The sequence below is a fragment of the Apodemus sylvaticus genome, chromosome 1, assembly GCF_947179515.1.
Source record: "Apodemus sylvaticus chromosome 1, mApoSyl1.1, whole genome shotgun sequence".
Lineage (NCBI taxonomy): Eukaryota > Metazoa > Chordata > Mammalia > Rodentia > Muridae > Apodemus > Apodemus sylvaticus.
The window spans coordinates 181,033,639-181,045,115 of record NC_067472.1 but is presented as its reverse complement, the minus strand read 5'-3'; the positions used below and the strand labels follow the sequence as shown (position 1 = coordinate 181,045,115).

General features: G+C 47.4%; 1 protein-coding gene across 1 annotated transcript; it reads left to right on the top strand.

The window, feature by feature from the left end:
- The first annotated feature begins 6,863 nt into the window (after nucleotides 1-6,863).
- LOC127682733 (major allergen I polypeptide chain 1-like) lies at nucleotides 6,864-8,045 on the top strand. Its single transcript, XM_052179328.1, has 3 exons — nucleotides 6,864-6,924; nucleotides 7,044-7,231; nucleotides 8,016-8,045. Exons 1-3 carry the CDS (start codon nucleotides 6,864-6,866, stop codon nucleotides 8,043-8,045), a joined length of 279 nt encoding a protein of 92 aa, XP_052035288.1.
- The last annotated feature ends 3,432 nt before the right edge of the window (nucleotides 8,046-11,477 follow it).

Genomic DNA, 11,477 nt, shown 5'->3' with positions numbered 1-11,477 from the left:
ATGATGAACGGATAATTGGCACACTAAGGATGTGAGGCTAAGCAATGCACTACAGGTCAGCTTCTAGAGACCCCGAGAAGAGCACGTCAGATTGCATACAGGTTGACATCCCAGATCCCATCTCTGAGAAAAAGATGGCAGACTGGTCTGACCCTCACAGGGTGACAAGCCCTGCTATGAGTCGGTACAAGGTCCTTAAAATGGTTACAGAGATTGGACCTCTACTCTTTCCTGTTGGTTTTTATGAATAAAATAAAAAAGGGAGAACTGTGGGGAGCCATTTTGACGAGCCCTAAAGATGGCGCCTGGCTGTGCACCAGGCTCGCTGCCCGACAAATGGGCAGGTCCTTGTTTGAAAGAGCTTGAGCGCCTAGAATGCTTCTGCATGCTGCAGCCTATGAGCATCTGCTACGGGGCTCATGGGGATTGGCTCACTATAATATATTCAAGGGGGTAGGGGAAGTGCCTCGGGGGTCAGAAGATTGTTCAAGGTTCCTGAATAAACCGCTTAAAGAAGAGTTCGTGTGTTGCGTCTTTCCTCGCTGGTCGAGATAGGCACAACAGTGGAGTACTTTTAGCATGTGCAAAGCCCTTGGTTTATTCCACAGCACCCCATACATGTAAACAGGGGCAGCCAAAGAGATGAATAAATATGAAAATTGTTTATTATGCAAGCAGAAAAGCTTGGGTTCAGATTCCCAGTACCCATAAGAATGGTGGTGTGCATGCCTAATCCCATGTGAGCTCCAGGTTCAATAAGAGACCTTGTCTCAAAAAGTAAGGAGGAAGGCCGTTGAGGGAGGTCGGTGATTAAAGTTGTCGGGATTTAAGGTGAAGACCTGAGTTCAAATCCCAGAACATACCTGGTAGAAGAAGAGAATTAACTCCTCCAAATTGTCGTCTGACCTTCACGTGAACACACACACATCTTGGCACCTCTGCCCATACACAGTCACACACACAAACACATACACACAAGCGCACAAACACATGAACACATGCCTACAAATGTCTGTGGAAACTGGCATGAGGAAGCTCAAAAAAGTTACTAATGGATGAATATCAAAATTCTGAACAACAAACTAAATAACATGATATTGGATTGGGCTATAAAAGAGAAATCACATATGCTGGTGTGGTGGTTGCATGTCAGATAAATAAATATGGATATAAGTCAGTGTTCTTACATCTTACAGAAGAATTCCTGGTGATCTATAGATGTTCCTCCTAGGAGTTGACCTCCCTTGGTGTGAGTTGTATTACAAGCTCTAAAGTTCTACATGATGGCCCAGTCATTGGAAAATTTGCTGGGTGCACACACTTGAACCCTTGATTTTCAGCCCTCAGAACCTGTGAGGTCCGCCAGGCACAAACTGCACCCTGGTAACCTCAGTCCCAAAGAGTCCACCCAGGGCTCACTGGCCAGTCCATCTAGCCAAATCAACAAGCTCCAGGCTTAATAAGAGGCCCTGTTTCAAAAAATATAAGGTGGTCTCAGCTATAAAGAGGACCCAGATTCATTTCAATCACACACAGGGCAGCTAACAACCATCTGTAACTCCAGTTCCAGGGGATCCAGTGCTCTCCTGTGACCTCCACAGGGAAAGCAAACATGACTGCATAAGATACTCAGGCAGCCACAATCCCCTCATACATAAAATAAAACTAAATAAAACAGATAAATCACAGACATATGTTTAAATATACATTTATATGTGTATGTATATACACATATATGTATGTAAAATGCATACATACATATATATAGGGTGGAGAGCAACTGAAGGCGCTCACTGTCTGTCCCTGACCACCTGTTGCATACACATATGTGTGCCATGTGTCTTAGTTAAGATTGCTGTTGCTGTGATATGACACCATGACAGAAAACAGAGTAGTGTAGGGTCACCCAGCAGTAGACACTGGCTTAGCCACACTTTGTGCTTGTCCCCATTGCCAACCCTGTACAGACGAGAGAGGCCCCCAGTGGGAACATTCTACAGGCCTCCAGAGCCCTTGGAACATGGAAGACCATAAAAGCAAACACCAGTGGGCTCAGCAGACAGTTCACAAGTAGATGTCAGAACTTGGCACCTAATTGCCCAAACACTTACCGGATATGAATCCTGTTTGGCACAGCTAACCAGTAAGTCTTCAGCAAACTTCATTCTGTCATCAGCTGATAGAGAGAAAGTGACAGTCAAGTGCCTTTTACAACAAACTGTTTAATTCTGACTTATCAAAACACTTACAAACTTTACTTTTAAAATGAAATACCAAACAAATCACACAAACACAAAGACTTATGGAATATCGGCATGGCAGGAGGAGCAGTTTGAGGCCAAGCCTGAGTTATGAGGGAAGATGGTATTGCACATTTTAAGAAGGGTCTTGTTTATAGACCTGTGAGACATGAGATAGCCCTTCAGCCAGTCTAACCAGCATATGTGAAGACCTCCTATGTGTGTTAACCCTGAGAGAGAGGATGTCCTTGCTCCCCAGAGCCTTGAGACATCTAAAGAACAACAAAAGGCATCCAATACAAGAGAAGCTAGGAAAGAGGAAGTGGAGTTTAGAACCTTCAGTATGGTGGAGGTGGGGAGATTTCTTATACACAAGGGAACCATCATGTACCCTGCTGGGTTGTAATCTGTGTTGTGTTGCTATGACAAAAGACACAATACTAGGTAATGTATATTATAAAGAGGTTAATTTGCTTCTTGGTCTACAATCTTGAAGTCAAATATAGAACAACCTCAGGTATCCATGGCCTGGTGCTGTTTGTTCACTGGGTGCACAACAGAAGGGCAGCAGGGGACTATGGAAGACAGAGAGCAGAGACTCCACCCTACTTCTCAAGCACCTGCCATACACTGTTAAGCACTGCCACACTGGGGACCCAGGCTCGACACGGGTCTTTGGTGTGTGCCCTAGACATGTTGAAACCCTACCTGGCCCTCCTTCAGATATTCTGGTTTAGATGCTGTCTGGGAATTTAGGTGACAAATCTCCCAGACAGGTGAAGGAAAATCATTTCAGGCAGGGAGAGCAGAGCATATGAAGGCCCTGGTTCTCATTTGGCTCTAACTTATGGAAAAATCGTGTCCTTCCTCCTACAGAAGCATTGCACATGACAAACATGCTAGGTAAATGGTAAGTTCCAGGTTCATCTGTACACAGTGCAGTCAGTTGACTGGCAAAGTCCAAAGAAATGAAGTAAAGATGTGGCCCTTCTCTACCATGATCCCCAGTTGAATGCCTTGGATCCCTGTAACTTTAATTTTTTTCACACTCTAGTATTAATGATGATTCTTAAACACTTTAACATCCCTTTTAACCAAGCACCCACCAGAGGTAGTGGGGAACAAAAGGCTATGAGGGGTGTGAACCTGTTTGGAAATGGTTGTTGGGAGGAGCTGCTGTGTATGTTGTCTGGAAATCAGCAGTCCAGTTCAGTTCACATGTCGACAACAGTACCTTAATCCACTAACAAACACTTCACTGAAAGATCAGCAGTCCATTTCGGTAGATTTGGGATAGCAAGCCTGAATGAGTAGTGGTGGCACTATCTAGCAGAGACAACCAAGTCCCAGCTGCAAGTTCAGTCAGCAGGAGGGGCTGGGGAAGAATCCCAGGAGAGGTTCTCTTGTGTGCCTCTCCTAGGGAAGAGAAGATCAGCAGAGATCCAAGACCAAATAGACTTGCACAGTTAGCTGTACCAGCAAATCAAGCCCAACCTCTGTCACTGCCTGTCAAGCTCTATTTATACTCCCTCCAAGAACCATGTGTCCCCCATGGGTCCTGTGTCAGATGTGTGTCTGTCTCATCTGATATCACTCTGCAACACACCACTGGAAGTATTTTGGTACCTTTCTCCTATGCAGTCCTGACAAACAGAGCTCAACTACACATTTAAGTCAAACCCATACATGTGTGTCATTATCAAAGAATCCTTCATCCCATGTCCTTTCACTTGCTTGCTGTAGCAGAAAATCCTTTTGCCTGTGTCTGCTTCAGCCAAATGTTCCAACACGGGTCTGACTTTGCCTTTCACACCTGTTTACTTCAGGAAAACACTCCTTCACATCTTTGCTCCAGCAAAACAACATCCAACACAATTAACTCTTCAATGACCTCTTAAGTTCCCACTTCAAATCCTCTTATTCACAAAGATAGTGATTGTGCCTAGGCAAGGGAATGCTCTTTGGGGCTAAGTTTGGTCTCTTTCTTTGCCCACCACATGTGGCAGCAGTGAGCCAAAGCCTGCTGTAAATGAAGTATATATTCTACCTAGCCTCTATTAAAAACACAAAGGCTTGGAATTTTATTTGAAGTGCTGTAAGCCTAGATTGGGCAGGTTCTGTAATATTTTAACTTATGACCAATCCATAGGCCCCGTGTTACTTACTGTTTCAGTGTTGCTCCCCATTATTCCTCCTCCATCAGCCTGTCAGCGAGCCCCACTGCTCCTGGTCATGTGCATTTGAGCCATCAGGCCTCATGGCATCCTTCCTCTCTCTCCATCCTCTTTCTTCTCCTCTCTCCTCTTCTCTTGTCTTCTGATCCCTACATATGTCCCCCACCCCAGTGAAAAAAACAAAGCCCAAAATACCACTCTTTTCTCCAACATTGGCAGAAAGACACATTTTTTAACCAGTCACAGACTAAGATGAGCAGATTTTACAAAGCAACATTTGGCATATGTGAGATTTTGTTTACCAGATTACCCAAGAATCAGAGGGTGGGGGCATCCAGATCATGGCATTGGAATGCACAGCAGCAGGAGACCAACCCCAACAGCTGGACGTGGTAGAGGCACAAGTGGTGCCCTATGGTGAGCAGTCCTCACACTAGCATGGAACGCTGACGTCTACCTATGCTGCAGATCCTCCACAGCATGGACAGGAAGCCTATCCTCCCTGGCACTGTGCAGTGAGATGGCTCTAGACCCTGGTGGAATCTTCAAAGTCTATACAGATTCCTAGACCTCTTCTGGCAAACAGGAACTAAAGAGTCTGTCCTCTCGGTCCCTTTTGTCCTTTTTTAGAGTTTGCCTCTGCCCCCTCTTCATTCCCGTCCTTTCTATCTTCTGTCCTGCACCCCTGTCAAATGCTTCCTCTACCACAGGGCAGCAGGCTCAAGGTACTTGGCCTATTTCACAGCTAAGCCTAATGACTACTCACCCATGCCTCAGCCTTTGCTGTCTGCTGCCTCCTCTACTGTCGTCTGTTCAACCCATATTCCTGATAGCAAGACAAGAATCAGACTGCTCAATGGAAGACTTTCATGAGGCCAAACTGTCAGTGCCAGGGGAGCCATCTTGAGTGTGTATCCTGGCTGAGCGAGTGGGCCCAAGCAGTCTGCTTCCATCGGTGGGAAGAGCAGGTGCTCCACTTCCGGCCAAGGTAGAGATGGTTGAAGTGTCATCTGGAATTCTGTGGTAGCAAAGCTGGTCTGGACACACTGGCACAGATGGACAGACACTGAACCTTCAGGAGCTGGGGTAACTCACTGAGATTGGACTCTACTTTTTCTAAAGTAGCTGTGGAATATTCAAAATTGCCATCACACTGGCTTTTGGACCAGCAGTCAGAGTAGCTAGAGCAGCAACACATAATCTGGCTTTGGCCAGTTAGGGCACCAGGTCACTCCAAACTGAAATATCCTTGCTTAGTTCTGAGAGAATGAATACCAGGCACTTGCAGCATGAACTTAACGAACACACTAATGAAGTTTATAAAAAAAAAGGTCTCCCTGTATAATACTGACTGGCCTAGGACTCTCCAAGTAGACCAGGCTGACCTCTAACTCACAGAGGTTGGCCTGCCTCTGCCTCCTAAGAGCTGGAATCAAAGGTATGATCCACCATAGCTGGCCACTGTAAACAGATTTTGTCAGTGCTTACCACCAGCCCCAAGGAAACCTGAATCCACCACACACAAACATACGGCATGTGTACACGCACACACACACACACACACACACACACACACACACACACATACACACACACACATATGCGCGCACACACACACACATACACACACACACAAAACTTTCTCAGGACGGTTACAAGCTCAAGACTAATCCTGTCTAAAAAAAGAAAAAGAAAGAATGAATGAGAGGAAGTAAGGAACGCAAAACCACAAAACATAAACCTCAAACTGTGGTTTAAGAGGTCAAGTTTAGCCAACTGTGGCAGTGCTTGCCTTAACTTCAGCAGTCATGTGGTAGAGAGTCACAAAAACCTCTGTGAGTTCTAGGCCAACCTGGTCTACATAGTGTCAGGACAGCCTGGGCTGTGTACAGAGATCCTATCTCAACAACACAATCAACAAAGATAGATCAAGTTGAGATGCCTATAACAGCAGGAGAAGCTTGGGTTGAAGAGACTTGTTCAAGGGAAGCCACGAAGCAAATGGAAGACAGGGGCAGGATAGAGACAGGGCAGGGGTCACATGGACAGTGGTGTGAAGTCTGCCTTGTCTAGACACAGACTGTGAGCAAGGTTCTTATCTAAACATTGAGGTCCCCACTGTGATGGTGGCACACAGGCCTTATTTCTCACGGTATGATTGAGAGGCCATTTCACTCTCTCCCTAGTCATACTTACCTTTGACCATCACATGAATTGTGACCTTAAGATCACTAAGAACAGGACTAGGCTAAGCCAGGTTTTTGACCAGGATCTTATTGTCTTGCCAAAATACACACCTTCCCAGGACACTCAGAGTCCCAGGAAGGTCTAAGATGTGTCCTGGGAGGAGCCTGGAGGGGCTCAGACACGGCACCTCCCTGCCTACTGAGCAGACCAGGGCAGGGATAAAAGAGCACCAAGCTGGGAGGGAGCACCTGCTGCCATTACCATGAAGCTCGCTGTTGCTCTGGTGCTCCTCGGGGCTGCCCTGCTCCTGACTTCAGGAGGAGGTCGGTATTAATGTGTGGGGGACAGGGATGCAGGCTCTCCAGGCTCTTACTCCCTCTATCCCCTGGGCTATGCTGATGCCTGACTTTCAAGGGAGGGTGACCTTGTTTTTGTGTTCCAGATTGTGGCCTTTGCCCAGTAATAGAGAGAAAAGTTGAACTATTTTTTCACGGGAACTCGAAGGACTATCTTCAGCATGTGAAAGCATACACTAATAACCCTGACTTACTGGAAGAGGCTGAAAGAATGAAGAACTGTGTCGATAGCAAGTTGACAGAGGAAGACAAGACGCACATAACCAATGTCATCGTAAGTCTCTGTGTCTGACTAGGGGTGGGGCTTGTGCCCCTCCCCACATCTGAAGCTTTTCTGTGAATACAGAAATGTGACACACCTAATTGAGGATGGCAGGAGGATGGGGCAGGAAGGGACTCTCAGGCTGCATGAATGGGGCCGGGCTGCTCAGCTCAGACAAGCCACACTAGACTCCAGCTCAAGTGTGGCCTCCATCAGTCTTCCTGACACAGCCTCCCAAGTCTAGCTGCACAAGCTTGGGGCCTGGCACCCTTCGCCAGCCTGGGTCTTTTATCCTGACCTATCAAGCCTACCACACCAGCTCCAAAACAGTCCTCTGTTTTCCTGTTCTCTGTACATCCAAGGCCACTGTGTGGATGCCAGGCCTGGGGCATTCGAGGATTGAATTAAAGAGAACCCTTATTGTCCCTAGAACTGGTAGGACAATTCACTGCCTCAGCTGCAGAACTCTGAGGGGCATCATCTCCATGCGACAGGAGTCAGTTCCCTGTGGGGCACCAGCTGCCCACAGGTTCACATGGAGACCTGTCAGCTCCTCCCCTTTCTGTCCCACAGGTAAATATGATGTCCTACAAAGTGCCCTCTCCCATCTGGCTGGATTGGAGGCTCTTTACAGAGCTAGTCTCAACAGGTTGGGGACCAGGCTCCCTGGTCCTGGTGAGACACAAGAGAAATTGCAAACAGGCTACAGGTCCTTCCAGGAGGTTTCTCGGGGCATGGTCAGTGGGGCATGAGTTCTCCTTTCCCTCTGAGGCCTCATTTGGCTTTCTCTTTGCAGGAAAGAATTAAAGCCAGCCCCTATTGTTGATGGGAACCTCTTTGCTCTCAAGGAAGACTCAAGGAAGCCACTTGCCTGCTCACCTGCATGATGCAGAAAACATGACCCCTTGCCCCACAGTGTCTAAAAACAGGAATCCAACAATAAAAGCCTTGCAATTCACAAGGGAGCCTGGAGTTTTAGATCCCAGGTTGGGTCTGATTGTGTTGAAGGATACTGCAGGGACAACCAGGGGGACTTTAAAGTGCCACTTCTCAATTGTGGTGCTGCCAAAATGCCCTGCAGAATGCATTAGAAAATGCTGAAACCATATTCACTGCACCTCAGTGTCTGTCACTCTCATGGGACAGGGTCCACAGGGTACATACATGACCTTCTAGATTGAACTCCCCAGGAACATGGAACTGAGTAGGATGAGGGACACAAAGGGTCTGCTGAGGACCACACAGGCTCTAAACAGCAGACTCTGTCCCTGCTCTCCAGTGTTGGGACATGAGCCAGTTGTACAGTGTGTGCATTTGTCTGGGCATCCATTGTTGTCTTGGCTTCTGTGCCCCATCTAGAAGACAAAAATAAAACTCCCTATCGGCAAAGCTGTCATGAGGTGTCTCACCCATCACAGTGAACAGAAGTTCAGCCTTGAAATCAGTGTGGAACCTGGCCAGAACCAGAACTCAGTTTGTCCTAATATCAAATACCCAGTTCTGAACCCAGTTGCTTTCCCACAGGGTGTTACACGGAGTTGGACCCAGGGTGCTGGAGCTTTAGAACCTGTCCTGTGGCTCTGCTCCTTGAATGTGGCAGGAAGTCCTTTCCCACACTGGTCAGCAAATAGTTGCCCTGTGGCCAGTCCTAAGGTCATGTGACTTACTGCTCCATCAATGAGCCACGTCCTCACAAGGGTCCCAGGCTTCCCACCACCAGGTATACCCAGAAGAATACAGATAGGTTCCTCAGGATGCAGAGGCTTATGGAAGGCCCAGCGGGGGCAGGCTCTCTCATTACAGGGCATGCGCTGCAAAGAGTAAAGTGTATTATTCTTTTTCCTAAGGCTGTGATAAAATAACAAGCTGAGTATTTATAAAGAAAAACTCATCATATTGAAGGCTCCAGGTCCACAGAACTGCAGCCTCACTTTTTAACCTCTGTTGAGAACCCACTCACCAGCATGGAGTCAGGAAATAGCATGAGTCATGTGGTCACGTCAGTGTGTGAGTGCTCTCCAGCCTAAAGTACCCAGGGCCTTATTCACCCAGTCTATAGGATTTGTCCCTTCCTAGAGCAACACCCCAGAGACATAATCATCCTGCTTCCTCATGACACCATCTCTAATATTACCACACTGGGGACTAAATTTCCAGCACAGGAACTGTGTACAGAAGGAAACCAGATTCAAACCAAACAGCACAGGAGGAGGCCATCTTTCATAGACTGAGGCCTGATGTCTGTGAACCAGGCCTCCACCTCACCAGTGTCTAGCCACAACTTGCTTCTTAACGGGGGGCCTCCTGCCTCTCTGGGACCTATGGGTGGTCTAGGGACTGTCAAGTTGATGTGACTTAACTCTCCTCACTACACATGTGGGACATGGAGGCTTGACTACCATGCTTGTTTCTACAGATTAAAAAAAAATAAAAAGAGTGTCTCCATCTGTTGCATAGCTTAGCTCCTGCTGGCCTGGGACTTAATCAAAGCACTACAAAAACTAAGAATCCTGAGCTTCCCAGGAGATTGGCGACAGATGGGTTAGGTAGGCCTGGTCTTAAGCAGATAGAGTCCCAGCCCCCCATGAGCCTACCGGTGTCATATGTGAGACCTCAAAGTCTGAGCAGGACATGAGTAACAGTTTATGCTCCCTAGAACACAGCTACCCACCCCTGCCCACACACACACAGTTCTTTGGGGACTTGCTCCAGAGTGACATAAGCTACTGTGCCTTCAAGGACTTAGTTGCTTTCTCCAGCCTGTAGAGTCAGAGCCACCAGGGGCCAGAAGGAATCAGTATTATATGACCTCCCAGATCTTTCTCTGACATCCAAGCCAACACACTGAGCTCTCCACAGGGTATGCAGTATGCTCTAGGCTCCCAGCTTCGTGAACTGTCACCCATGTTGGTGTAAGTGTTAGTGTTGCAGCTGTCTTTGCGTCAGTTCTGCTCCTGTCAGTAACCCCGGGAGAACCCACTGGGTCACCCTGTGGTCTTCTGTGGGATCTGTCCTTTCGCTACTGACTCCCTATCTTTAGTGAATAATGACTTGTTTACGTCTTCCTGGAAGTAGTGTCACACAACAGCCAGTGAGAAGGCTTGGTGGGTAAAAAGGTCCTTGCCACCCAGCCCAACCTACAGCCTGAATCCCACCCCCAGGATCCCTGTGGTGGAAGGAGAGACCTGACTCCCACACTGTCTTGAGCTTCCACACAGCCCCCTACCATGCACAGACTCCTCTGCATATGCACACGTTCAATTCCAGTGCTTGGGAGACAGAGCCAGGCAGATCTCTAATAGTTCAAGGCCAGCCTAGTCCTTTCCACCTGGCTTCAAGGGTTCCTGCTCACTGATGACAGACCAGGACAGAGTCTCCCACTTGGAACTTGTGGGGGCACCTCAGTGGTCCCAGCTCATAGGCACCTCTGAGTTGTTCCCAGGCGTCCTTTCTGTCAAGTTCAAGGGCCTTTAAGTGGGCTAAAAGGGGTTGGGAAAAAACCATCAGTGTCAAAAATCCCTCCTGCTTCTGCCAAAGGGGTTGGCTCCCCATAGTGGAGCTCAAATGGTGTGAGTTTGAATTTCCTTGGGGTGTTCCTTACTCAGGACTGGGCAATAGGAAGAAGGACTGTCCAATCTTTCCCGCCGGTCTCCAAGGCTAATTTAGTCAAGGTCTCTTTTAATGTTCTATTCATCCTTTCTACCTCTCCTGAACTCTGGGGTCTATAAGGACAATGTAATTTCCAATCAATCCCCAGTTGTGTGGCCAGTCCCTGACTTACCTGGGCAACGAAAGCAGGGCCATTGTCTGATCCAATTACCTTAGGGATGCCGAATCTTGGAAAAATTTCTTCTAATATCTTCTTTGCCACCATGTTGGCCATCTCCCTTTTTGTGGGGAAGGCCTCCACCCATCCTCAAAAAATATCTATGAAAACAAGTATCTGTTACCATATTTTGCTGGTTTGACTTCTGTGAGGTCAACTTCCCAGTATACTTCTCGTATCTCACTGCAGGCGCTTACCAGGTGTGTCTACATGATGTGCAGCATTGGTTAAAGAAAAAGCTTTAAATTTTGTACTGCCTCTTTTTTTTTTTGTCTTTTTTTTATTCGATATATTTTTTATTTACATTTCAAATGATTTCCCCTTTTCTAGCCCCCCACTCCCCGAAAGTCCCATAAGCCCCCTTTTCTCCCCCTGTCCTCCCACCCACTCCTTCCCACTTCCCCGTTCTGGTTTTGCCCTATACTTCTTCAC

Excerpts from the sequence above, each read along its gene's own strand:
- LOC127682733 (XM_052179328.1), top strand. The coding sequence starts at position 6,864 with ATGAAGCTCGCTGTTGCTCTGGTGCTCCTCGGGGCTGCCCTGCTCCTG. Across the intron at positions 6,925-7,043 it reads GCTCCTGACTTCAGGAGGAG|ATTGTGGCCTTTGCCCAGTA; the intron begins GTCGGTATTAAT and ends TTTGTGTTCCAG. Across the intron at positions 7,232-8,015 it reads CGCACATAACCAATGTCATC|GAAAGAATTAAAGCCAGCCC; the intron begins GTAAGTCTCTGT and ends TTCTCTTTGCAG.